The sequence below is a fragment of the Anopheles stephensi genome, chromosome 2 (genome assembly GCF_013141755.1).
Source record: "Anopheles stephensi strain Indian chromosome 2, UCI_ANSTEP_V1.0, whole genome shotgun sequence".
In the NCBI taxonomy this organism is placed as follows: domain Eukaryota; kingdom Metazoa; phylum Arthropoda; class Insecta; order Diptera; family Culicidae; genus Anopheles; species Anopheles stephensi.
Genome location: NC_050202.1, coordinates 83,722,310 through 83,750,294, shown reverse-complemented (window position 1 = coordinate 83,750,294; position 27,985 = coordinate 83,722,310). Strand labels below are relative to the sequence as shown.

The following is a 27,985-nucleotide window of genomic DNA, read 5'->3' as shown; positions in this document are numbered from 1 at the left end:
AAAAAAATGTGTCACTGTGCTTACACAAGAGAGCACTCACGGAAATGAAGCGCGGGATTACCCGGTTGCGTTTTTCCCCAACTCGGGGGGGGTGCTTTTTTCCAGCTCGTCCTTTCAAAGGGTTGATGTTAATCCACAGCAACCTGCCTTGACCAGGCTACCACAGTTTGCCATACTCCACACCGCGTTGGGAATTGGGTTGCGTGACAACCGCATTATCTTTTCACTTTAGCCCCGTGTGCCCTGTTTTTTGGTTTGGTTGGTCTCGGCTGCCCTACTACTTGGCACCAATCGAGCCAGCCAACTGCTGCACAATTCCCACGGTTTTGCCGAACATCAGGCTCGTTTGGGTTTTTTTGTTTCCTTTTCGTTTTTCCCCATCGGAGTGGATGTGAATGTGCGTTTACACTCTTTTTTCCCACGACTCGTAAAGGGGAACCAACCAACGAACTCACCTTCGATTTGTTCGAGGAGCTTTGATTACGAATGGACGAGTGGACGTTTATTAATCACGCGAAAAGGCATATCGACGTCCCATGCCCATGTTCACGGCTGTGTGATACGAGTGTTTAACAACATTTTCCCTTTAACCAGTTTTTCACCTAACCGCGCCAAAGATTGCCTTCATCACACATCGCTTATCGCAAGCGGCTGCGATTGTATCATTCTGTTCGTTTCTAATCGAAAATTCATCATGCATTATGATTCAAAAATCGATCCTTGATGACCTCCACCATGGTGGGCCTTTTTTTTGTTTTCGTTTACTCTTTTTCCCCCTCGTCGAAACAAAGCTTAAGCGACATATTCCGATGTTTTGTTTCGGGTGTTTTTTTTTTAAATTTATTATCGTACGCATAATTTACGGCCCTTCGTGATGATAGCTATTTTCCGCTCATAATGGCGGTGTTTGTCGGTGTTTTTTTTTGTGTGAATGACAAAAAAAGGGCTACGACAACAGTTTACAGCCATTTGTAACGTTTGATAAAGGTTTACCGATTCAACCCCATGGCCGGGTAGCCTTCTCTGAACGCTGGTTTGATTTATTGCCACGTATGGAGTGCACGTGTAGGGAACCTCGGGCGTTCGATTGATTTTGTTCCCATAACCGGAAAAATCAAACCCATTTATATATGAACCATTCCCTATCAGCCTTTTAGATATGCGTTGTTTTTCCTCACGTTCTTTCCTACTCTCTCTCTCTCTCTCTCTCTCTCGTTCTCTCACTCTATAGGTCACGCTCGCTGGCACAATTCATTTTGCCCCGATGAAATCATATTTCATGTTTTATGATGTGAACAATAAATTGGTACGATTTTATGATGACAAACTGGCCACCAGTTCACCCGGGTCGGTTCGCCCCCCTTTTAGCCCATAAAACGGTGATCACTTTTCTTTGCCACAAAACCGTGTTTAGGTAGCACACTATAGAGGGAAGAGATTCTACTTCATAAAACGCCCGGCTCGATTACGATCTTCCACCTGGCTCGAAAAACTTTTCCCAACCACTTTTCGCGTTAATCAACTGGTCCATTTCGGATGGATTGATGTGCGATCCCCCGGTAGCATCGGCCATGATTTACACACCTTTTTTTCTCTGGCAGCGTGCCATCTCTTTATTTACGGAACCAATCAAAACCGACCGGTACAACGGTCAACCCCACAAAGCGTCGGTGCTCGTAAACAACCGAGGCGCACCCGATCGTCATTCAACCGGCAGCTTACCGATCCTTTTGCCAATGAGCCATTTGATGGGCGAGTTAAAATGGGATGAAAAGAAAAAGGAAAACCGTTTCGCATCCTCCATTTTTTGTCCCTCCTGCTGCCCCCTTTTCTTCTTTTCTTTTCACCGTGACATAATCAAGCTCGAAATGCGAAACGAGAAGCCTGCACACCAGGTGTCAAAACGTACCGCCGTCACCGAATTCTTTTGGGCGTTTGCTTGATGCTTTTATCCGCACACCACAAACAAGCTGATGCACAATTTTACGCAATTCACATTTGCGCCTGGCCCGTGGTTACGCTGGTGGTACTCGGCCCGAGCGAGCAAACTGGGCAACGAAAGGGAAACATCAACTTCATTACGTGCTGTGCGATACGCCTTGCCTTACGATCGTACGGCTTGCATCGGACGAAACACCGGCCAAGCAACGAAATTGCTTCTTGTCACGAAAATTTTCCCACCGCTCCCCATTTTCCCGACCCGAGCAAAACCCCCCTTTTTTCGTTGCGAACCAGAACGTGTTGTGTGGCTGTGTGTTTCGAAAAACATCAGCAATCGTTTTTGGCACTCACCAGAACGATGCGAACAACTTCATTAGTGCGGCACACCAAATGCACTTCTTGCTTGCACCAAACCTCCCCAGTGCGAACCTCTGCCCTCCCCCGAGAAGGTTAACGATCTTAGAGCAAGGTTAGATCACCCTTTTGGCGCTGCAGTCGAACATACCGTGCGAAGATGGACGGATTTCATCATTATCGGCACGGTACATCATTGGGAGAGTGGGGTGGGAGGCAAATATGCCATCATCGTCAGGTCGGAACAGCATCAGCAACATGCATGCAATATTATTTTCCATTCTTCGCTTTTCCAGATCGCCACAGTGATAGTGATGGCATGGAACCGGCATGGAAACGGGGCCAGTCACTAACGTCTTGCTTTGATCACGTTCTGATGGGTTGTAATAAAAGTGCCACACGTAGGGTGCCCCCTTCCATACGCTTTATTATATGTACCGGTCGAGTTGCCAAAGGCGCGTTTTTCCTTCCCAGTCGACGAGTGACGGTGTGCTGTATAGAAAATTATTTTATTTAATTGGTTTCAAGTTTCAGTTTAACCTTCCGTCCTCGGAGCTTCAATGGATTTTTTACTGAAAGCTGACAAGAAAAAAAACGGTTCAATTCCTCTTACTCGGTTATTCAACGACATTGGTATTGTATGTGGGAAAAGACAACGGAAAATTCGTGGAGAAAATATGTTGATAGAACTCCTTCATGAGAAAGGTTATCAAAACGCAGTCGGAAGCTAGCTTGTGGAAAGCCCTGGTTTAAGCCCACTAACTTTGAGACAAAATACTGAAAACTGAAGCATGAGCTCATGGAAGTCGCTATCTCGTTTGTCGACTCAGTAATTTAATAGAAAGAAATAAGTAATATTATTTCTGAGTAGCTTGAAGATTGTTGCTGCTGTGTTTCTACGATGTAACGTAAAGCAGGGTTTGCATCCATTAAACACGGAGTTCGGGGAATCAAGGAAGGAAAATGTATTGCAGAAAATATCAAGTTCGTTTCGCTTTATCGATATTGGTGGTGGTGAATATCATTGTATTTTTTCATTTTTGTTTTATTTTGATTTCGAAAGCATTATGAACAATACAGGGTTTTTCAGTTGATAAGGCAATAGTATCCATTTTTATTGTACGCACCTTCGATGAAATGGCAAACGAAGCTAAATGATATGGAAACGGCTGGAGATGAAAGGGGAAATCATTAGATCATAATCATAGTAGCCGTTGATATTGCACGCACTTAGCCGAGTGCTGAAAGCACGTGTACAATATCAACGGCTACTATGATAAAATCAACTGAGGACATCACAATAAAAGGTATTTGATTTCCCTGTCATACGAAGCCGTTTCCATATTAACTAGCTTTGTTTGCCGTTTCATCTAAGAAGCCTGCCATTAAAATGGATTATTATGGTTATTAAACAACAAAGGCCAGCCCTTTTACGGCCAGCTAAATCGTATAAAATTGATGTATTACATTTTATTCTATCATTTTTAAATCAAATTCAATTCTACGCCATGCAGTTTGTTGGGTTTTAAGGCTATTTATGCTTATGCCACTTTTGGCTATGCTATATCAATTGTTTGACAATGTTTTTCTATTGCAAAAAAATGCAAGAATTGTCATTTCAATTATATTAAATTGATCAAAAACTAGATGCTTGAACATCATATTTATGGCTGCCGCTTCTAGTACTATGGATTATCCTCAAATCCAAAACAGACAGACTCATTCCGACAGTTGATATTTGAACTGAATTCTTCAAAGCCGAAATAATCAACATAAACACGACCAAGTTTTCGAATGAGCTTGGTATTACTCACTGGCTTATTTGTGTGGCGCCACAACCGCCTAACAGATTTGTCCTTTTCCACGAGTCCTCTAAAAAGCTCATGGTCTAATTCCATTTCTGAGAAACCGCAACAAAGCCATCACTTCTACATGGACGCCCTAAAGCGACACGAACAAATCATAATCCACTGGTTATTAGGAACAACTTTTAAACCGAAACTTACTACAAAAAGTTGTAAAGAAAATTAAAACGACACTGCCTTTGCTCGCTTGACAAGGAAACAGATCGATTGTGTGACTGTCAGCACGTTTACAATCCCGATGATCGTGATCTTTGTACACGCCCGATGCACTCCCGGCCGCACCACTATCGCAAACTTTCAGCCCAACAGCAAACGGGGTAGTAAAAACTAAGTGCAAATTGGTTCCACGCTGATTACTTTTGCCAATAAAACGATTTCCCATCCCATCCCGGGGCACCCACATTCCCGGAACAAGTCGCGAGCTGTCGCTAATCATACAGCGCTATGGAAATTTCAACCCCCATCCAAACGGACGCCATAAAGTACGATAATCTTGGTCCGATTTTTGCCAGCTTCCCGAGCTCTCAAACCGAACATCGCGCACACGTACAATGGTAGGATTGGTTGAAAACTTTAATTTCCGTTCAACGGTTTCACTGTTGGCAGGCCAGGCCAGTCCATTGTTGAAACGACCTACTTGGAAAGGTCGACCTTCCGCCGGGATGATTTAATGCCAACACACGACGGAACGCGGCGACTTACGAAAGGAATGTTTAACTATTCACCGCCCAGACAAGTGTTCGAGAGCGAGATTTCAAGATTTAAGCCCACCAGGAAAAAAAAGGGACGCCCGTTTTCCTTTTTCCCCCCCAGCACCGGTTCCAGCATCCTTTAAAAGGGTCGAAGGGTTTTTGGGGCTGGAGAAGCGAACCCCGGTCGAGCCGGTCCACTCTCATACGTCATCGGGAAAACGATGGACAGATGGAACAAAAAAAAAAAACAGGAAAAAGCCGACCGGCGTGTCAGCTCTGTGTTTGCTCGGCCCGGCTCGACATCACCATGCGCTCTCTACGATTGCTATTTTCGATTCCCTCGGTTCGACTTTTGGCGCTCCTGCCAAGTGATACGTTGTTTACTATTTACCCTTTCCCGTTTGTAGAATCAACACGCGGACGGATCAAGCAAGCAAGGGGCCACGAAACGGTTTCTGCCACTCGCAGCTCATCTTATCCGTTCGTCATCCGTGCGCCGATTGAGTTTCCACTCGAGTGGAACCGAACTCCTCGTGCACGTGTTTTCCTAGGAAAACTGTCGAAACTCTTAAGCCTTCGTGCCGGTACACAAACACGCTCGGGGAATAAAATCTACCCCAGCCCACCCCGTTCCATTCCATCCCGCCACTTAATCCATCAACTCGACCAGATACTTTCACAGCTAATAATCTTAATCATTCCCGAGGGCAATTTATTTAGGCGCGATTGCCACAAAAACACTCACCCCGGCTAAGGCGGGCATGAAGTGGAGACCGACCATTAAAAACCTCCACGCGAGTGAGTGAGTGAGTGGAGCGTATTAAGTGTTAAATAAAATAATCAATAAAACCCATTCGTCTGTACCCGGGGACGGTACACGAATGACACGCACGCTCTTATCTGTAAATGCAAATCCTCTGCCTGTTCTAACAAACACAGTAATGGGCGAAAATACATCCCGGCTTAATGGGATCGGTTTCGCAAATGGTGTCTGGCAGCGATTGGTGGCCACCAATCGAAGATCCTCGTAATGCACGAATCGGATTTTCAATAGCAATTAATTAAAAGCACCGATAATTTTGTGCCAATAGAGACGAGAGAATGATGATGCTACCGACGACGACGACGATGATGATGACGATGATGATGAACCCCTTTTCGCCCATTGTGTGCACAGTCTCGATCGGTCTTTCTTCACCGCTCTACCATTAAAATCTCGACCGAGGGACTCTCGCAGCAGGGACTTATCAAATATTTGCCGTTCAATAAAACTCGTGAAATGATGAAGCTCTCGATGAAGCTCTTTGCAAATAGAAAACCAAAAAAACAAAAGCACACACAACTCCCCTTCGCCAGTTTGTGCTCCCCCTTCACCGAAACAAGCGGCCATTTATGTCGACGAGATTAAGGGAACAATAAGTGTGCGAATATCGACCAAACCCACCGAAATCCGGCAACCGGCTCTCCGCCAAGGCGCGGTATGTAATGTTGACAGGCGACGTTTCCATCGGTCTGTCATGCCTCAGGAGACAAATTATCCCCCACCCCCCTCCCAATGCTGTACTGGCTCCCGACAAAACCGCAAACGATCCTTCGTGCGAATATAATTTTCACCCAGCATCGTTGGGTTTATCACGAACACACCATCAGAACAATTACTGGCAATGGAGCCCAATGGGGATCGGTGGACGCGCGCTGGAGAAGTACCGCGAGAGGTGAGGTTTTAATGGGTAAAGGAAACCTTTCGGTCGGGTTATCGGGTACGCGGGTTTAAGTTATCGTCCGGGAAATGGCCACAAGCTTTGGTACGATTAGCCTCCCACACACACACACACACACACACACACACACACACACACACACACACACACACACTCACTCGGTCTAAAGTGGAGAGCCGCACGGAAGTTTGAGAGGTTCATCGCTCTGCAAACTTTAGGGGGACATTCATATTCATTTTCGCTACGGCAAAATGCTGCGTACAGTTAGAAACCGGAAAACCTGGAGGTTGTGGTGTGGTCCGGAATTTACACCTTTGCATCAGCTGGTCCCCAAAAGTTTGGCCAAACACCTTTGACCGCGTCCGCTCTCTCTGCCTGTCTGTCTGTCTCTGTCGCCAGTTTAAGTGCTAATGAAAACGAATCGGGCGTGAATATATAATTCACGGATTGGCATCATTCTGTTGGTGAGCTATTTGTTGGCTATTTTGGATGGCTTTAGGGAGCCGACGATGCCACGCCAGAGTGTTGTTGCTTCCGGCTGAACTGACCTGAAGCGATGAGCTTTACTGATATGTACATGAGATGTTTTTGTGTGATTCCATAGGCGATATATTTTTATTTTAATCTAATTGTGAGGCAAAAGGGCCCCAAAGTTGCTGGAGAAGCTCATCTTCGACGAGTACGATTGAACATAGTCCATATCTGAATTGATTCAAGGACGGGTATCGAATCCCATCAGGAACATTTCCCCATAACAATAAATAAGTCTAGAGGATAGTTAAATGACCGGCCGTTCAGTGAAAATGTCTATCTCCCTATGTCCTATGTCAAAATCTTGTTTGGCTAATAGATAATGATGCACAACATTTTCACCCTTGATTCTCGAGTGGTTTTCTCTAATACGAGGATTCAGACGGTGAGGCAAGCTCATTCCAAGAACACATACTAAACGAGCTCCAAACAGCATTGGAAAATTTCCATCCACTTGCACTTAATGTGAGACGGTCTCCAAGGAAACTCGAGAAATACACTCTTGTTATTGAGGTTGGTCAAGATTTTATTTTAAAGACTTCCCTGGAAAAGCGAGTCATTTTCCCTGAGACTTATCAATGAAGATCGATTTGAGAAACAATGACCAGGGAAGATGTTTCATCCGAGTGGATTAGTTTTACATTTGTTGAGTATCTTTTTGACTTCTCAACCTGCTAGGCCACGTACTTCGGGGGAATGGTCCCATCCCATCCCATTTAATTCTCGATCCTGCCGTTCGAAGACTAATTGCCAAGTATTTCTTTTACCAAAAGAACAATTTTATGCTGAAAAACTATAAAATAGCTGGTAGAGTGTCCGTTGGTATAATATCTTGGAGCCTACCTTCTACTCAGAAGTACCAATCTAGTCAACTCTGATTCAAATCAGCTATCAGCTATCAACAAAATGATTTGACTCCATCATCAGCAACATGATTATCAGCTATCACCAAAATGACTAATGATTCTCTTTCTTTGTTCTTCTCCATTTCAGGAATACTTCTTCAAAACAACATCACCAACAACTGCAAGCCATACCAACCGGTGAGGAATCGGACGAATTAAGTTGGTCTACGACCGCATGCGCTGAGTGTAACAGGCCGCGACGACGTCAAACGTCGTGGCCAAAGAAAAAAAAAACCCTCCGACCCCTCATCTTTACCATGGGTGCACTCTTACAAAACTTTAGCAATAGCACTGCTCACACAGCTGACGACCGTTACGGCCCCAACACATCGTCAGCCCGCGAGCTCGGCATGGTAGTTCGCACGCACGACGGCACGATTCCGGCCGTGTCCCTGGCAGGCCTAACCACAACGCTAGGGCTGGACGGGTCGCCGGCAGAGGTGATGGTCGGGTTCGGTGGGAACGGTTCCGACCCATCGCAGGACCTCGGCGATATGGTCGACGGTTGCCCGAAACCGGACGATCTGCTCTACCCAAGCATCTTCGGCATCGATCTCGCTGTACCGCAGTGGGAAGCGATCGGTACGGCACTCATCCTAACGCTCATCATCATCATCACGATCGTGGGAAACATTCTCGTCATACTGAGCGTGTTCACGTACAAGCCGCTCCGGATCGTGCAGAACTTCTTCATCGTATCGTTGGCTGTGGCGGATCTGACAGTAGCGATCCTCGTGCTACCGCTCAATGTGGCGTACTCGATCTTGGGAAGGTGGGAGTTTGGTATTCACGTGTGCAAGATGTGGCTTACGTCGGACGTGCTGTGCTGTACCGCTTCCATCCTGAACCTGTGCGCCATTGCGCTGGATCGATACTGGGCCATCACCGATCCGATCAACTACGCCCAGAAGCGAACGCTCGAGCGAGTCCTGGCGTTGATTGCGGGCGTATGGGTGCTGTCGTTGCTGATCAGCTCGCCACCGCTGATCGGCTGGAACGACTGGCCCGAGGAGTTCTCGAGCGAGTTCCCGTGTCAATTAACGAGCAATCAGGGCTACGTCATCTACTCGTCGCTCGGCTCGTTCTTCATCCCACTCGTCATCATGACGATCGTGTACATCGAAATCTACATCGCCACCCGGCGAAGGTTGCGCGAGCGTGCCCAAGCGTCCAAGATCAATACGCTGGCGACGCGCAGCATCGGCATGGTGGCCGGGAACGGTGAGAAAGAGCTCACCACAACGCTACAGCAGCAGCATCCTCAGCACCAACAGCTGATTCACCATCCGGATGTCCAGCAGCACGGGCCCGAGCATGGGGCGATCCAGCACGACCAAGAGTCAATCAGTAGTGAAACGAACAACCACAACGAAATCACCGACACGAGTAGTGCGGGCGCGCTGGCAGGCAAAAAGACAGACGGCAAGAAGAAGGGCCGACGGTTGGGCGCCTACTTCGGGCGGGCGTTGGTCGGTGGTGGTGGTGGCAACCGGAAAAAGCACCACCGGAAGCCGGGCGACGGTGGTCCAGCGGAGGACAGCCAGCACCACCAGAAACATCGGCTAACGGCGGCGCTGCATCAGCGCGAGGAAGACTCGGTCACGGACAACCCGGACAACTCCGGTTCGGGCGAAAGTGGTGGCAAAGCACCCGGGCCGGACGCGAATGTGTCCAGCGCCGGCAACTGTGATATTCCGCCGACCGAACCGACGGAACGGTCCCGGAACGGAGCGAACCATCGGGAGGTCGGCTTTCACGAGTCCACGACCGAGCTGGTGGCGAGTGGGACCGGCGGTAATGCACCGCCCGCCACCACCCGGATCGGTGGCCGGTTGAAACAATCGTTCCGCAAGCCGGGCGGCATTAATCAGTTTATCGAGGAAAAGCAGAAGATTTCCCTGTCCAAGGAACGGCGGGCGGCCCGTACGCTCGGCATCATCATGGGCGTGTTCGTCGTGTGCTGGCTGCCGTTCTTCCTCATGTACGTCATCCTGCCGTTCTGTCCGAGCTGCTGCCCGACGAATAAGTTAATTAATTTCATCACCTGGCTGGGCTACATCAACTCGGCGCTCAACCCGATTATTTACACCATATTCAATCTCGACTATCGGCGCGCCTTCAAGCGGCTGCTCGGCATTAAGCAGTGAGCATTAAGCGATGCATTATGGTGGCGTATCGCTCTGTCCCTCTGCTACGGTTACGGTTACGGTAATCATTTCCCGGAAATCAGTTCATCTTCCGTGAGCGTGTGTCCACTTGACGGGTAAAAACGTGCATACAAAACAGTAAGGCAAGCATAAAAAACTCCGGTGCCATCAACAAACGATCGGCCATTACATGCACACACACACACTACTGAATGATACCGGAATTCAGCACTCATCACAAGCGGCCACTAAGCAATACGGCCAGGCCGTCCTTTATGAATAAAAAAAAAAAAAAAAAAAAAAACAAGCGGCCACTAAGTGGAACTGCTCGAAAGCTTTTATGCCACGCAAGTGTCCTTTTTTTTACTTCTCTGCTCACTCTCTGCTTTCCTACTCGTCCTACTTGAGGCAAACAAGAAAAAAAAACGAAATGCACAAAATGGAGCTTTTCACTCGCCAGCGCTATTGATTTTTATCGTTCCTTTTTTCTTCTTCTTTTTGCTAATTAATCCCCGGGAGAAATCCGTACAAGAAGTACAAAAGAGGGGTTATTTTTTTTTTGCTTTGCTTACCCACCGACAACTCCCACCGGCCGCAACATCATTTATTTTATTCGCCCCGTTTTTCGAGCCCCTGTGCCGGAGTTTAAGCACAAGCAGTTAGGAGACGGGAACAGAAAGCATCGTTCGGACGATGGACAGATAACCCGGTACAAATAAACAACAAAACTACTGCTTTCTTTTGTCTTAAAGCTTCGAGTCACTCTCGTCGTCATATTTCATTCAAGGGCGGGAAATTTTCGGGAAAACCACCAGGCGCCTCCATTGACGTTTTGTGTTGCTCGTTTGGCTTTATTAGGTTCCACCGTTTCCACTTGAAGTGGCGTCTTTTTTTGCTGCTTTCTTTTGTGGTTAGAGTCCCTGTTTTTGTATTCACTCAATGCAACTCCACTCTAAAGTGCCCCCCCCCCCCGGATTTGTGATGAAAATCTTGCCAACGATATTCCACCACATCTGGCTGACTTCCGTAACCCGGAAGCAATCTTGCTATTTGGGCGGTCGTACCATTGCTAGCCCAGAATTGCTCTTCACGCTTCCTTCGAACGTGGACAATGCCGAGCAGTTCACGCTCATTCAACCGGTGCGCTCTTATCTTTGATCGTTGGCCATTTTCTTTTGCCCCGGTGTTACAGGCGGGCACCCGGCCACTGTGCGGACCGCTTGCGGACGGACGGGCGCTTGCAAACGAGTGGCCCTATTTTCTGCCACTTTTGGTGTTGTGGTTTGCCAACGTTTCCAGCTCTACTGCTCAAGCGAAACCACGACCGGAAACGGAACAGTCAGTTCCGCAGCTTTAAAGCGCTCGCTGCCCACGCCCAGTATTTTTTTCTTTGAGTGATGTTTTGATGCCTCCGAGGTTTGCCCCCATCTTCACGAATAACCGGTGTGTGGTGGTGTAATCAAACCAATCCAGCCGACAATAAATGCCTTTCCTCTATACTTCTAACCTCACCGAGCCAAACAGACGGGGCTGTTGTTGGTGTGGTGCGTTTCGGATGAAACCAAACCAAACGGTTCCACATCCGGTGGAAAACAAATCCTACGCGCACAGTCCGCCTTGATGTACGACAACAATAACAAGCCACTTTGTTCCCGTCACCAGTGAAAAGACAGCTGCACACTCACCGTCCGGTCGCCACAAAATGGCCGGAGGTGGTCCATTCTTCATCACCGTCGTCAGGGCGCTCCGAAATCGTTCCGACGGCGCAGAGGTGGTGGCGAAAAGAAACACAGTTTCAAAAACAAGCCCCAAGGGTTTGTGTGGCCAGCGCAGAGCGGCCCGCATACCGCATACCGCCTCCTTCCCTACAACAATAGCGCGGAGGGAAAGCATTTCCATCCGCCTTGGAAAATGCGAACCGGGAAATCATTTTGTACCGGTGGTGGAACATTCCAAAGCTGGTCATACCATGAGGAAGCCGGGCGAAGAGGAGCACCCACCTGCCCCCTGCCCCCATTATTTTCATGGGGGGATATGTTTTTCACCATGGGGATGGGGAGACACACTGAATGTAATCAGAACAATGCACAAGACTTGTGCGCATCGGTAAATAACGGTGTCCCCCCCCCCCATCCGTGGTGGGTGGATCGCAAGGAAAAGCTGGCCAAACTGGGAAAAGATGGAAAACTTTCGTCCTTTACAAAACTCCTTGCGCGACAAAACACTTCCTCCCGACACAACACACACCAAAGAGAGATTAAGCGAGCGCCCTCTGGTGGTGGGTAGTTGAACAGGGGAAATTATAATCTTTCACGACACCAACTGGGGACCTCTTCTTGTGAAAGCACAAACCATGTTACGAAAATTTTGCCCATTTTGTTCCATGTGCCATTGGGTCTTTTTTTTATTTTATAGCTTTTCTTTTAATGACCGTATTTTAAAATAAAATGCTCCCTTCCCTGACACAAGCTACACGCGCAGACAAAACCGAAAGGCGTAATTAGTAAAATGAAATCGTAAAACAGACACCGATGCACAAAAGACGCTTAAAACGCAAACCACCACCATCATCACCACCACCGCTAGCCGGAAAAGAAAAGATTTCGTTTTCGTTTTCCCTAGAAATAGCTTGCCATTCGAACAAGACAAACTTCTTCTGCCAACGTCTGTTACCCGTCAGGCCAGTCTATTTGCATTCCAATCATTTGCACCAGCCCTAGGAGAAACAATCATCCTCCGTTGCGCGAGACGATCCTCTGGCCGAACTATGATTATTATCATCTGTTCGTCTGCTACGTTGACTTCTTACTTGATTGCACTACAAAAAGGCATACCCGTTCTTGGTACTCCCGGCAAAGTCCAAAAACGCTGCCGAGAAGACACAACCTCACGAAGCTTGTTTTTGGTTTGGTTTGAAAGTTACTCCAGACGGTACAGCTTGCCAGTAGAGATGAGCAAAATTGGCAAAACAGGCGGAACAGGTTCCGGACGGTTACGAAAAAAAAATCGGGAACAGGTCCTATAGGTATGGGAAAACGAACTGTCCTTCGGAACTGTCAAAATCTTTCGGAACAGTCGGAACCATCGGAATCGTAGAAACCGTCGGAACCATCGGAACCGTCGAAATCGTTGAAATCGTTGATACTTTTAAAATTGTTGGGCCATCTACCAAAGGTGGGCTCATTCTCGCTAGTTCTGACCGGCTACGAATCCGTCTACGGTTCCGAACAGTTCCACTGATTCCAACGATTTTAATGGTTCCGACGGTTCCGAATAATTCCAACGATTCCAACGGCCGAATCCGGAGTCAAGCCGTAAGTGCATTCCAAAGAACCCATCACTACTTGCCATTAATCCATTGTTTATACTGCTTCTTCTGGCTGGCAATACATCCTTCCATCCACAATTGAAACACGATGCAGAAACATCTCCATCGTAGAGAGAGAGGGAGAGAGTGAGAAAGAAAAAAGAAATTTCGGAACTAGGAAAACCCAAACTTCACACAAAACTTTTGTCCTAGTTTTGAACGCAAGCAAGCAAGTGATGGTAAAAACAAAAACGGAACTGTTGAACTGGTTTCCCATGGAAATGAAAAGCAAAAGAAAAGCCGAAAGCCGAACAACCGGAAGTGGATGTTAAGAATCTCCCCCTACATCTAAGCGACGAGCGACCGTAAAAGATCTCGGTATGGCGCACCGGCCACCTCCAGCAGCTTCTTTTTACGAGCCCAAAGAGAAACCGCTGGACAAATGCCGCGCTGCACTGGACAGCGTCAACACCTATCGAAAGCTGGGAGAAGATGCGCTGGTTGATGTTTTGTTTTTCCTTTAGTTTGACCTTTCCGAAGGGACGGTCCTTCCTGTACAGAATTTCCAACCGAAAAACTGGGGCCCCACCCCAAACAAAAAAAAAAGGCAGAAAGACAGCCGGAGTGAGAGCATTGACTTGTCGATGCCTTTCGGAAGCGGAATGGAGTGTGTGAAACAAACTCGTACGATAGACGTTTTTCCTATGCTGCTGTAAAGTTTAGCTCCGGGAAAAAAAGGAGGAAAAAAAATTGCAACACATTTGTGAAACGGTTTCCGGAAGACGAATGCAGAAACATGGGGACGTAAAAAAAACGGAGAAGTTCGAGTTCGACAGCTTTTTTCCCGCGGAAAAAAAGGAAAAACTCGTTGTACAGTATAGTGATAGTGTTTTAAATTACTGCTGCGTCCCGTTCAGTGAGTTCCGGATGCTTCTGAATCGAGTCAAGTACAGACTGCAGCGGAAGTCTGTATGTGTGTGTGTGTGTTGGGTGTATGTGTGCGTGTGCGACAGCAGCAACAGTAGTAGTGTTAGTAAGAAGCAAATAGGAATTTCGTAACGTACCTGTTTGTAAATATTGTTTAACGCGATGTAATGTATTTTTTTAAACAATTCGTTCCGAACCTAGCGAAACTTTTTTCCCAAATGAGAAATTGAAAAAAGGAAAAATACACACAGACACACAAATACGTCCTCATATCGTTCCGATGGGAAAGGTTCATTCAAGTAGAGCCTTCCCCGGTGCTTGTAATGAATATTTTGTACATGTGCATAAAGAAATCAAACACAAAAAACAAAGTTCGGGCAAAAAGGGTCCAGAAAGAGAGAAAGAGAGAAAGGGAGAGAGACAGAGAGAGAGAGGAAGTGAAAGATAAGTAAAGTAGCAAATGAGCAAATAAAACAAACAAAAATACCCCCATTCTCATCATGGATGAGCTGGGAAAATCTAGTTAGTAGTCAAATGATCGTCAGGAGGCCATGATCGTGGCTGGCTTGGATTGTTTTTTATTTCCCATGTATGCACCGGGCGATGTTCCTGGTACCTGGTGCGACGTTACACCAGGTGTAACGTGCGTTAATTGTGTAGAGCGCTAGTAGCATAGCAAGTACGAATGAGAATAATCGAACGCCCGGCAGATGATTATTCTAAAACACGCGACTCTTCTGCGGCTAAAACCCCTCCCAAAAAACACACAGCTAACCGTGCTTATCTCGTTGTAACCCGTAGAACGGAAAATATTGTGCGAAAGGGAGAAAAAATGGACAACCAATGTAAATAAAACCTTTCAAATGCAATAGAACACTGCTTAACAAATGTCAAACCACAGCAGCGAACGCGAGCAAACCGAGAACCCTAAGAGGGTTTCCTTTCGTTGCGCTCACTGCTCCCTGGAAAGCGAGCTGAAACCCTCTATCGTTATCGAATTCTAAATGTGTATCCAAAAGCAAGACAAAAATTCCGACTGCGTAAAACCGAAACAGCAAAACTAATTCCCAACAGCAAAAGGGCATCCATTGTTGCTGCTAAATGTGTGTAAAAGCTTACAAACAAATCAAATAAAAAAAGTAATCAAAAAAGGATAAGCAAAACCTGTAAAAGTCAAAGGCCAATAAGTAGAAATCGAACGTTAATATCGAGCATAAATAAATCGAATCAAAAAAAAATCTCGCGAGGAAAACCGGGAAAAATGGGAAGCAAAGCAAAAACAAACAAAAACAAAACTCAACGGAATCGGAAACGGCTGCCTAGTTTTAGTTCGATTTGCAATAAAGAATCTGTTCGAACAAAGTGTAAACAAACAAAGAGGTGTGGGGGGGTGGGGTTGGTTGGTCCCCAATTGGCCAATAATTTGCTCCAAATCGCAATCCGAAAGATTCAGATAGCAGCGTCTCCGAGGGCCGAGAGTCTTCCCAACTGCATCAGGCACGGTCGGTTAAACCGGAAGCGTTACGAACGCTTAATTCCCGTCAATCAGTGTGTCCACTGGTGCTGCTGCTGCTGCTACCATTCCGTCACATGCCTCGCAATCTGTACCGGTGGGCACACCCACAGTCTCCCAGTGATGCCACCCAGACCGGGCAATAGAAACGCTTTTGCTCGTTTCTGATTTAATTACCATTTAATTAGAAGGGAAAATTAAAAATTAATTAGATTCACAGAGGCCGGGCCCCGTTCGGGCGACCGGTAGTCACCCACCGAGCTGTGTTCCCAGCTCTACCTAAAGGGCGATCGCCAACAGAAAGGGTGTGGCTGTGGAAAGTCGGTAAAAAAAACGTTACATTTTCTGCCCATTTTCCAACGAGTGCACACCTTGAATGAAAACATCGAACGGCCATGACCATGGGGGAAGGAAACTTTCGCCAGCGAATCCATTCCCAATTACTTCGGAACAGAAAGATCTTGGTCCGATTGCGAATCGAAACGATGCTTTGAACCGCTTGAAACACGTGGCCATTTTCCACACGGCAGCAAACTTTCCCTTTTGAATCAGTGTTGCAGAGATGTAAAACTTCCACCGGGATGGGTCAGATGATAAACTTTTTGAGAGGCGATTGATTTGATTACCATCAACCCGCTGACCGGTGGGGGGGTGAGGGGGTGGGGGGGAAATATGAACCATTCAACCCGACGACGACGACGACCGCGACCGTCGCGCTGTTTGCATTCACTTCGCATAAAGATACGGACGGATTGAGTTTTTCATCGAAGCAACAGCAATACGGGGTCTCTTCGAACAGTTCAAAGGCTTCCGGCGAATCGATAATCATCGGCCGGTTCCCTGGTCTGTTTGTGTCCGAGAAACTTTTCAGCGCATCGGAAGGTGAAATGTTTTGCCACTTGGCTGGGCACCAAACCACAACCTCTGAACGCTGAGCCTCCTTCGATCCGGGAGGAGTTGTTTTCATCCACATCTGCTAAAAGTCACAGGGAAATTGCGGAAAGCTCAAGGAAAGAAGGTAAGAGAGTTGGGGAAAAACAATTCAATCTATACCACGGATATCGGTAGAGGACCTTGTGTTTAGAGGGCAAGAAAGCTTCAATCATTCCAATGCTGATTGAGCACTCGGACTGCCTCCTCCTTGGTCCCTTTAACACTGTTCTCGCTATCTCATCCCATCCCAGCTAGCTTTGCGGTTTGTTTATCATCTCAACCAAAAACGAGAAAGAAAAATCTATTCATCCCGACACTGTTTTCGCCGTAATTTGATCCAGTTTCGATGGAAGTCTCGGCCCAGCAATCCGGTCGCTTAGGCTAGCTTTTCACACCAACCCGAGCGGCAAAACAAAAGCCAAACCGACACCACAGTATCAAGTTTGCGAGTGCGAGCCGGTCCGGTCTCGGGTGGCTTAGCCGTTCTCGGAAAGTTTTCCAGCCCTGTGGCACGGGCAGGCACCGAATCCGGATCCGTGCCATCCGAGAAAAAAAAACGAAAGGGACTGGCCTGAAAAACAACAATTAATAATACACCCACCACCATAATCCTCGCTTAGCCCCCAAGGACCGCCACCCACCCCTCCCATTTTCTAGCACTTTCTCCCGGTCCTCATCGACTTTCGGTAGTACACACGCGCGTGTGCGAGGCATTAAATTATGTTTCAATCAAGCACTGATAGTGGTGGCCACCTCTCTCTCTCTCTCTCTCGGCGTAATAATCAGTCCCGGGCCGCTGGGCCGGGTTATCAACGCCCTCCCCCAAAGATTGCACTGCGCACCATAATCATTACCGCATCACGTGACTCGATACCTCGAGCCGGGTATCGCATTGACACATTGTCACAACCGGCGGCCACCATTGTTGAGGAAGGCATCATCCCTAGCCGGGCTACGCATTTGCCGCATCTGACGCATCCCGTACTGACAGACGCCCGGACGCATCCCGACGATAGCTGATAAGCGCCCGGCATGCGTCACTGCGTGCGTCACCCGTGGACCTACTCGGAATGCTGTGCTTGCTGTACCTGCCCGTGGTGCAGCCACCGACCTGATGCGTACAGGTGCAAAGTCCGGCAAGGCCTGCGGTGACGGGTTTTAACACGGGCGCTTCTGTAGAGTTGTATTTGACTGTGGCAAATCACAACACCACGATCTACGACCGAACGGATCGCCGGAGGAGCTAGAAGAGGAGGCAGCAAACGTACGCGTAAAAGGAAAGATTTCAAACATCAGCTGAACAGGCCAAAACCGTGCTACCGCTGCTGATAAGGATGAGCTACGGATGCCCCAGTAAGGTTCTAGCCGTGCACGCTCGGCCGGAGCGGAAAAACACGTACCGGAGAGCAGGACAGCGATCTCTTATCACGGTGCGAGTGTCCCGGGTGAGCACGAACGAGCGAACGAAACGAACCGGGCAAGGAACGAAACGGCACGAAAGAAAAAACTTTCCTCTTCACCATTCGGACCGGCTAGCGATCAGTTGAGCCGTGTCGAATCGATCGGATAGACACGCACGCCGGACAGCTCCCAGCACAGTCGTACCCGGACACCGTTTCCGTCCAATTCCGGTGCCATACAAACTCCGCAACTTTGCCGTGTCGCGTTAGCTGTGAAAATGCTGTGAGCCCGTGTGTGTCTTCAAATCCGAACCGGTGTACTGCAAAGTGAAACAAACAAAAAAAAAAGGAACTGTAAACTGTGACCTGCAACGAGCTTCCGCTGTGTCCACCATCTTTTTTTAACACCCCCAAGCGAACGACCCTTACAGAGCGATGAATTACCTGTGGGCGCTCAATCAGACCGGAAGGATGCTACGCTCTGGACAGCAGCTACCGAAGCGCTACTTTTCCATCGTCGGCAGTCCGAACGTCAGTGCGTATCTTATGCAGCAGGTAAGTGTCCCGTTCGGAAGGACCCGATTCCGGTAACGTAAGAAATCGCTAGACAACATCTAGGACTCGGGCCAGAGTCCAAACAATCCCCAAGGATTGTTTTACCTTCGTCACCGGTGTGCGTCACAGGCCAAGCGTCCGCCAACAATAACGTGACTTGTTTTCCTTGGAATCAAGCACGCGAGAGTCAAGCTCTGGAGTACGAGCTCCAGTACTCCCCACCCCATTATAATCACAACCCTTGCGTCTAGGCGTGATAACCCCTCGGTGAGCCAAGCGAACACAATGTTTGGAGCTGTGCTTGGCCTGAATATTCAATCAGTACTGTAGTACTGGAGAGAGTCTGCCTGGTACGAACCGTTGACATTGTAGACCTTGTCCAAACTAAATCGGGCAAAGTCAGGGCAAATGTTGCTCCCTGCCAAGCGCATCAATTATCAAATCGAGTCCGCGGATCAGGATCAATTCCATTGTCCGGTTGCTGCCGAATAATAAGTCTCGCTCTGCAATGTCTCCCCTAATCTGCCGCGTGACGCGACAATAAATCTCACACGCCCGTGACCGCTGCTCGGTGCCGCGCTGCTGATTGATATTATCCGGCTGCCGGCTTCCCCTAATTAGCTAGCAAAAAGCGTGCCCGACCGGAATCGGATTATTGGTGGCACCGAATGATGCGGAGAAATAATCACCTGCAAATTATCAAAACACACCCCTCCCCCCGGAGGACGTTCCACCTGGTGGCGCCAGACCGGAGGGCACGCTTTGTTTGGACTGCACGATTGTTGCAGCGCTGTTGATGCTTGCTAAATTTAATTACCCTCACCGAATGGCCCCAACTTGGGCGGAACTTTGGAACTTTGAACCGGAGGCCTATGTTTGCACACGGCCATCCTCCAGCAAAAGCCAAAGTCTGCCTTCCCCTCCCTCTACTTCTCCTTCGAGACCCAACTCCAACTCCCGTGTTGTGCAGCAGCAGCTGTTTGCTTTCTTCCTGTTTGCGCACTCGTGTCCTCCCTGGGCCCGATCCCCGTCCCTCGGCTGCACACAATTGCTGATCGGGGCGCGATTGGTGTGGAAATTTATTTGATTTGAAATTACATTCGAACAACAACAGCGATTGATTGATCTTATCGCGCCAGCATCATCGCGAGACGCCCGCAAGATTCGCTCGGACCGAACAGCACGCGCACCGAGCTGTACCTTGGAACTCGAGAAGGGCGTGAGCGCCGGGAAGTTGGAAGTTTTTGTGTTTTGAAAGACCGACTGCAAAACAACCGCTATCGGGACAAAACACACACACACACCCGACCCATCCAATCCAAGGCGGACGGATTCATAATCAGAAATCGGCTGTCGGTTGCTGTGGAATAAAGTAACGGGCAAGGGCACGCATGTTTGGACTCGGGTGTATCGGAACACAAACACTTTCCAGTCACGTTCCACACGGCCCAGAACACTTCCCTCTTCCGCACGGTGATTGCCTGCCTGAGTGACATGCCAGGAACCCCGAGATTAGCCGTACGCCCGCCCCTTCTCCTGGGACAATCTAATTTCGTAACTTTCTAATCGTGATATCGTGGGCCGGTGGCAGACGCTTCTTTTGATGTGAACTGCCACGGCACTTGAAAGGATTTCCACCCACTACCCCCACCCCCTCCCCTCCCCTCACCTTCTACCTGACACCTGTGATGTGATCTATAAGGCAGCGGAGTGATGTGGTTTTATCTTGTACGACAACACAGTGGTGGACGTAAGTGTAAGGGTGCAATTGTTTTAAACAAGCCGTTTATTTGCTACATCTTGCCTTGAATTATTTTGGTCTAAGCTTTATGGCCTCAGGATGAGGTAAAATGGTGATCCACACACTTATTAGCTTATTCGTCTACTTATGGGACTTAAAATCGGCCAATGAATCTTCTTTAAAGTGACCAGTAATACAAGATGTTATTTCACTTAATTCAAAGTTTGAATCACCCAGAGGAATCGTGCATACAGTCAGGAGAGATTTGCAACGCTATAATGGAACTTTTGCACTCAGCTGTTTCTGATTTTCTGCCCTTGAATGTTTGGTCCAACTCAGTCAAACTGTAACATAGAATAATACCATTGGATCGCTTGTTCACAGCACTACACTCCTTAATTAATATTTGAACGTGTTTAACGCGTAAAATTAAGGTAAATTAGATGTGTTCCAAAATAGACCGCTTATTTGAAAGATTCCGCTGAGCGATTAAAAAGTTCAACTCAATGATCAAACCCCTGTTAAGCAACAGCGAAACTGGTATGGGTATGGTACTGAACAGGAACTATTTTCAATCTTGAAGGCCCAAGCATCTAAAGCATCCGATGGCCAAGGTGACAGCGGTATCAGTCTTCACATGGCAGGACTGGAGCTCAAATCCCATTTGAGTCGTTCCCCCATAGTGAGGGAAGTGACTATCCAACCATCCGGTATCAATAAGTCCAGTAAGCCAGAAATGGCAGGCATGACCTTAAGAGGCCTCGTTAGGCCAATAAAGAAGAACAAGCCTTTAATTCTGGTCTATTCATTTCGCGGGGCGGTCCGGTGGCCGAGCCGACAGTCTTCCCATGGCAGGGCTGGGGTTCAAATCCCATCCAGACCGCCTCCCCGTACGTAAGGCTTTTACTTTACTACGGGTAAAATTAAGTCACAGAAAGCCAAAAACGACAGGCCGAGACCTCTCCAGGTTGTAGTGCCAGGGAAGAAGAAGTGACTTGATTTTACCCGTAGCTGGATAGTCAGTCCTGCGTACGGGAAGGTCGTCTGGATGGAATTTGATCCCAGATCCAGCCTAGGGAAGACCGATAATGCAGATCTCCATAGTGCAAAATAACATCAATTTACATAGATATATTTAAAGCTTTCGTATGTTTACACTTATGCCCACCAGTGTGCCGTACGACAATATTATAAACCACAGCATCCGATACCTTTGCATGCAGGTTTTACCCGGCGAAGCATGACACAGATTAGATGAAACCGGTGTCTTGGTGGGATGGTTTGTGATAAAGCTTCCCGCGAGGGAGTTACAGGGCTAAACAATTGATCCTAGTTTATGTACCAGTATTTCAGGGAATTGTTTTACATCCCAGCTCTGCAATGGACGTCAAAGCGATAGTTTTTCATTAACCTCTCGCACCGTTTGCTTCAGCGTTGATGCTGAAACCACAAACACAAAGCATCGGGCAATTTATGGTACTGTTTACAATTTAACGTTAAAAAACTTTCGCTGCTGACACTGCTGTCAACAGTGATTGGCTTGCGAAAGCATTTCCTCTTATTTACAGTGGATTTCAATGCTGCTATTAAGCGATCGTAATAACTGGCCTCGGTGGTGGAGGAAATGCATCGCACATAAAGCAACAGCGAGCGAGCGAGCGAGTGCGTTAAAACAATCGTAAAATTTTAATAACGCTCCGCTCCGCTCGTCCCGGTACCGGCTAGCAAACAATTTGGCATAATTATAATTTATTGCAAAGCTGAGTTGTGTGTTGCATTTTTTTTTGCCCCCTACAGCACGGCGAACGCACGAGGTCGAGCTGCATTGGCCCGTTGCAATTCCGCCTCCCTCGCTAGAATCCGGGTGGAAATCAAATAAAATTTCAATTACTCCAGCAAACCCGGCTCGACACATTGTGTCGAAGGCACACCAGCAGCGTGGTGTACGCATTCGAACGAACCGAACCGAAGCGGGTCTCTCTCTCTGTCTATCCGAGCCCTAGCGTTACAGCGGGGCACAGTGACAATACGAAACGAATCAAAGTAATTATAATGCACATCGAAACATACCCCAACGGCCGCCAATGAGCTGACAAAGCTGAACAATTCGAGAAAATACAACCGAAACGAACAACAAAACCCATGGCTACGTACAGCGTGGAATGGAAAGTCAAATAATAATGAAAAATAATTTCCGCCACAATTGCTGCACAAAATTGCGCTACAGACAGCAGCGAGGCGTAAGCCAGCGAACCGAGCAACCCGTGTGCAAAGCTTTAAAACGGTCCTTGCCGAGCTTTGTTGGCCAGGATCGAACGGTCCGTGAATCGGGGAGTGTTAATTAACTTTGCGACCTGATTGTCTTTGTGTGGGACGGGCCTGAGGAGCTTTTGCACTACGTGCCAAGAAGTACTTCTGCTAGTTTTTTTTTTTTTCAAGTGCTTATAAGCTGCTTAGCTTAAGCTCTCTTTCCCTTAAGGATGTTCAAAACTAGATTTCTTTAGCAAGACCACTGTGTACGATGAGGTTTCCCTGGACAAGATATCGCAGGTCCATTTCAGGAGATGATTCTTGACAGATAAGGCCCCCTCGAGGCACCAGGCTCTCGTCAGTTGAGAGAGATCTCTTAGACGTTGTGGCAAGAACTTAGAACGCGGCGTCTCTTCATAAAAAAGGTACCCTCGATTAGGAGCCTTAGGAGCCAGACGAGTTGTCTTGGGCGATGAAACCCTTGAGATGAGGTCTTTTGTACGTTTTTAGCCGATTTATATGATTTAGATTTCTCTAACCGAGTCCAGTTGTCTTGGGCGATCTTTGCGTCTTCGATTACGAGGTCTCTTGGTAGACGAAGCTTCAACTATGACGAGGTCCCTTTGAGTACGAACTCACTTTATAGAAGTCTTGGGTCGTAGAATGACATCGGCCCCATCAACTACGATGCCCTCGGGGAGACGATGCCCTTTTGTTGACATAATTCACAAATAAAGGACAAGGCCACTTTGAACGCCATATTCGTCTCGTCAGCGAAGGGTGTTGGTTGACGCGCGACAAATGCCCTTGTTAGATGAGGTTCGTTGAACGACATGGTCTACTGGTAGATAAGGCGCCTTACACAACAAGGCCCTTCAAACGATGAGGGACCCACCGATTATGACGTCTCTCGATAGACGAGTCTACCTTGGACGACATGGTCCCTTTCATAGAGTAGTGTCTGGATGGGCAATGTCCCTTGGTAGGAAAAATGTCTAGTACGATTCTCCCCTTGAAGGACGAGTTATTTTCATCAGCCGCAGTGCTTGAGATCTCCGTTAATCCGGACGGACCGTTTTTAAAGAGATGGATTAACGTATTTCGCTGTTTGCTAATGAAGCTAAATACATTTTCTCAACGCAAATCGGGTCTCGCTCTTCCACCCCCTTCATCTCCTTGCGAATCCATTTTTAGTTCAAGACGTCCCGAAATGAATTTCAAACCGGGGTCCACCAAAACGAAACTTCCCAACCCGACACATAGAATCTTGGATTCTGTTCCTCCACGACATTAATGAGCGAAAAAGGATCCATTTTGGGATAAAGCAGTGGTCGCATGCTACAAATAATGATACCGAAATGCTTTGCCCACCCGAGCAAAGGCGTCCGGCTTCTTTTCCCGGACCTTCGCCCACCGACCAATAAGAAGAAGAAACATCAAAAATGGATGCTAATAGCGCCCGCAGCGGTGTGACGCGAAAACAAAAAAAAAACCGACCCAAAAGGGGAGATGAGTGCCAGACCTTAAAAACGCGAAGGACGGCGCAAAAGATCCCGGGACCCGAACTTCCGCGGGCACAGGAATTTGCAAGTACGCCTGGGCTTGAAACGTGCCCCCTTGCTAGCCTGGAATGGAAAAAGTTTTCGCCCGTTTTTTTTTGTTTTGGCGCTCACTCGAGGAATCTCAACGCGATCTGCCAGCCGTTTGATGAAAAAAGTTTCGATCGTTTTCCGATATGATATTGGCCCGCGTGTTCGCGTTATTACAGCGGGCGAAAGCGCACCCTTTTTTGTGAGGTTGGCGACACGTATGCGGAATACTAAAACCGGGCATTAGGGAAAGCCTCCCCTTTTTTGTGTTTGTTGTCCACCACGTGCCGGAGGCCAATTTGCCTCCATCGCACGGTGCTACATTCATGTAAATGCAATCAAAGCCATGTTAAACACCTACTTCGGTGTTTGTTTTGTCTCGGCCTTTGGTGGAATTGGTTTAAAATTTTATAACGTACGTCTGGCCGTACATACCGAGTAGAAAGCGTAGCAAGTGACCGTTCTTTTCCCTCAATTTTTCTATTTTCCCCACCTCCAGGCCAATAAAGCGAAAAATGTCAACCGTACCTTGCACGGTCTCCATGAACGGAAGCAGGCCACATTCGACGAGCGCAGCCAGCTCAAGTACGCCAGACGGCTGGTGGTGAAGCTGGGCAGTGCCGTCATTACGCGCGAGGACGAGCATGGCCTAGCGCTGGGTCGGCTAGCTTCGATCGTGGAACAGGTGGCCGAATATCACGTGGAGGGCCGCGAGTGCATTATGGTAACGAGCGGTGCCGTAGCGTTCGGCAAACAGAAGCTTACCCAGGAGCTGCTCATGTCGCTATCGATGCGTGAAACACTGTCCCCCACGGACCACACGCGCCAAGACGCCGGCACACTGCTGGAACCGCGGGCAGCCGCTGCCGTCGGCCAGTCCGGTCTGATGTCACTGTACGACGCAATGTTCGCCCAGTACGGCATCAAGATCGCACAGGTGCTGGTGACCGAGCCCGATTTCTACAACGAGGAGACGAGGAAGAATCTGTTCAGCACCCTGTCGGAGCTGATCAGTCTCAACATTGTGCCGATCATCAACACGAACGATGCCGTCGTGCCGCCAATGTTTATCGTCGATCAGGAGGTGTCGGCCACGGGCAAGAAGCGTGGCATACGCATCAAGGATAACGACAGTTTGGCCGCACTGCTCGCGGCCGAAATTCATGCCGATCTGTTGATCCTCATGTCGGACGTGGACGGCATCTACAACAAACCGCCCTGGGAGGATGGTGCGCGGCTGATGCACACGTACTGTGCCGGCGATAAGAATCTGATCAAGTTTGGCGAAAAGTCGAAGGTCGGTACCGGTGGCATGAACTCCAAGGTGATGGCGGCGACCTGGGCCCTCGATCGGGGCGTTAGCGTCGTGATCTGCAACGGTACGCAGGATAAGGCGATCAAAAGTATACTGACCGGGCGCAAGGTGGGCACGTTCTTTACGGAATCCACCACCGAGAAGGTGACTCCCGTTGAGCAGATCGCCGAAAATGGTAAGGCCACGTGCGACGACTTCGGATCGCTTGGTAGAATGATTTAAACGCAATGCTCTTCCCTAGCCCGCAATGGCAGCCGTATTCTTCAGAATCTCACCGCAAACGAACGTGCGCAGGCGGTCAACACACTGGCCGATCTGCTCGTATCGCGCCAATCTCAAATCCTGGAAGCAAACGCGAAAGACCTCGAGGAGGCTAAGAAGTCCGGTCTGGCGAAGCCGCTGCTGTCGCGTCTCTCGCTGACACCCTCCAAGCTGGAAAGTTTGGCCAAAGGACTGAAACAGATCGCAGACGACAGTCACAAGGTAAGCCCCGTTCAATTGCTGCCCAACAGAGCGTTTACAATGATGTTTTTTGCTTCCACCTAACTCCCCAGAACGTGGGCCGTATAGTGAAACGCACCAAGCTAGCCGATGGACTCGAGCTGAAGCAAGTCACCGTGCCGATCGGTGTGCTGCTGGTCATATTCGAATCCCGCCCAGACTCTCTGCCACAGGTAGCCGCGCTTGCGATGGCCTCCGGCAATGGTTTGCTGCTCAAGGGCGGCAAGGAAGCGGCACACAGCAACCGGGCGCTGATGGAGCTGGTCAAGGAATCGCTCGCCCCTACGGGAGCGTCCAACGCGATCTCGCTCGTATCGACGCGCGAAGAGATTAGCGATCTGCTTTCGATGGACGAACACATCGATCTGATCATACCGCGCGGATCGAGCGAGCTGGTGCGCAGCATCCAGGAGAAGGCCCAGCACATCCCGGTGATGGGACACGCGGAAGGTATCTGCCACGTGTACGTCGATCGGGAGGCCGATCTGGACAAGGCGCTGAAGATCATACGCGACTCCAAGTGTGACTATCCGGCGGGTAAGTTGATGGAAGTGGGAGGAAAGTTAGCGTCGATCCCCTCCTAACGAACTCTTTGCAGCCTGTAACGCAATGGAAACGCTGCTCATCCACGAGGACCTGCTGCAGAACACTGCCTTCTTCACCGACGTGTGCAATATGCTGAAGCGCGAAGGTGTCAAAATCAATTCCGGCCCGAAGCTAAACCAACAGCTGACGTTCGGTCCACCCCAGGCCAAGTCGCTCAAGTTCGAGTACGGTGCGTTGGAGTGTAGCATCGAGGTGGTGAAAAATCTCGAGGAAGCTATCGATCACGTCCACACGTATGGAAGCGGTCACACGGATGTTATCGTCACGGAAAATCGTACGTTGGAATACCTCTCGCGGCGCGCATGCGGATCACCATTTGCTAATCCACTTCTCTTCCCTTTGTAGCTGCGTCGGCCCACTACTTCCAGAGCAACGTGGACAGTGCTTGTGTGTTCCACAACGCTAGCAGCCGGTTTGCGGACGGATTCCGGTTTGGACTCGGGGCGGAGGTCGGTATTTCCACTGCCAGGATACACGCCCGCGGACCGGTCGGTGTCGAGGGTCTGCTGACGACGAAATGGATCCTTAGTGGCGTTGATCATACGGCTGCGGAATTTACCGACGGTTCCCGTGCCTGGGTACATCAGTCGCTACCGACCGAATAACACCGGACGGGACGTCCATCGCCCGGTTGTTTCAATCCTTGGCAAACGTGATCCCATTTGCAAAGTTTTCTTCAGCCGAATTGCACTGGCCAACATTTACAACTGCCAGCAGCGTTTGATGTGCCCGTGTGCATTACGGAGTAAAATCGAATAGTGTCGATCAATTATCCGTACCACCGCACCATCATACTAGCGGGCCTAAGGGAACGGGTGCGTAATTCGCATGGGTGGGCAGTGGGCAGCGTTTGGGTTGAACAGTGAAATAAAAGCCGCCTGTAAATAACGATAGTTTAATTCTTTCGCGTTCTGTTTCTGTCCATTCTCTTCCTTTCGGCCGGTTCAGCCGACAGGAGGCCGCTGTGCGCTAAAGTGTTTAAAAATTAAATTAATTTCGGCCGTGCCTAATGAGCGTGCAATAAATTATGTGCCGCAGCAGTTCGGGCCGAAACGGTTCGGTGGTTGATGTTACGATTCATTTCATTATCCGTGCCATTTTCCACGGAAACCGGGACCATTACGGATCACGCTAGGAAAATTTGTAAGGCGTAACGTCAGCGCACCACAGCCTTGCCGAACAGTTCCGTTCT

General features: G+C 48.6%; 2 protein-coding genes across 6 annotated transcripts in view; both read left to right on the top strand.

The window, feature by feature from the left end:
• The window catches only part of LOC118507359 (tyramine receptor 1), a 28,356-nt gene extending 12,589 nt beyond the window's left edge, over positions 1–15,767 (top strand). For all 5 annotated transcript variants that reach the window (XM_036045766.1, XM_036045770.1, XM_036045771.1 and 2 more), the window contains one exon: positions 8,098–15,767. In XM_036045766.1, coding sequence (XP_035901659.1) covers positions 8,267–10,156 — 1,890 coding nt within the window. In that variant the 5' untranslated portion in view covers positions 8,098–8,266 and the 3' untranslated portion in view covers positions 10,157–15,767. The remainder of the gene's footprint in view (positions 1–8,097) is intronic.
• A 2,592-nt stretch (positions 15,768–18,359) lies between these two features.
• Positions 18,360–27,692, top strand: LOC118505324 (delta-1-pyrroline-5-carboxylate synthase). The gene is made up of 6 exons (XM_036040967.1): positions 18,360–18,791; positions 24,871–25,861; positions 25,928–26,169; positions 26,241–26,724; positions 26,786–27,067; positions 27,139–27,692. The coding sequence occupies exons 1-6, from the start codon at positions 18,672–18,674 to the stop codon at positions 27,396–27,398; spliced, it is 2,379 nt and encodes a 792-aa protein (XP_035896860.1). The 5' UTR covers positions 18,360–18,671; the 3' UTR covers positions 27,399–27,692.
• Positions 27,693–27,985: the final 293 nt, after the last annotated feature.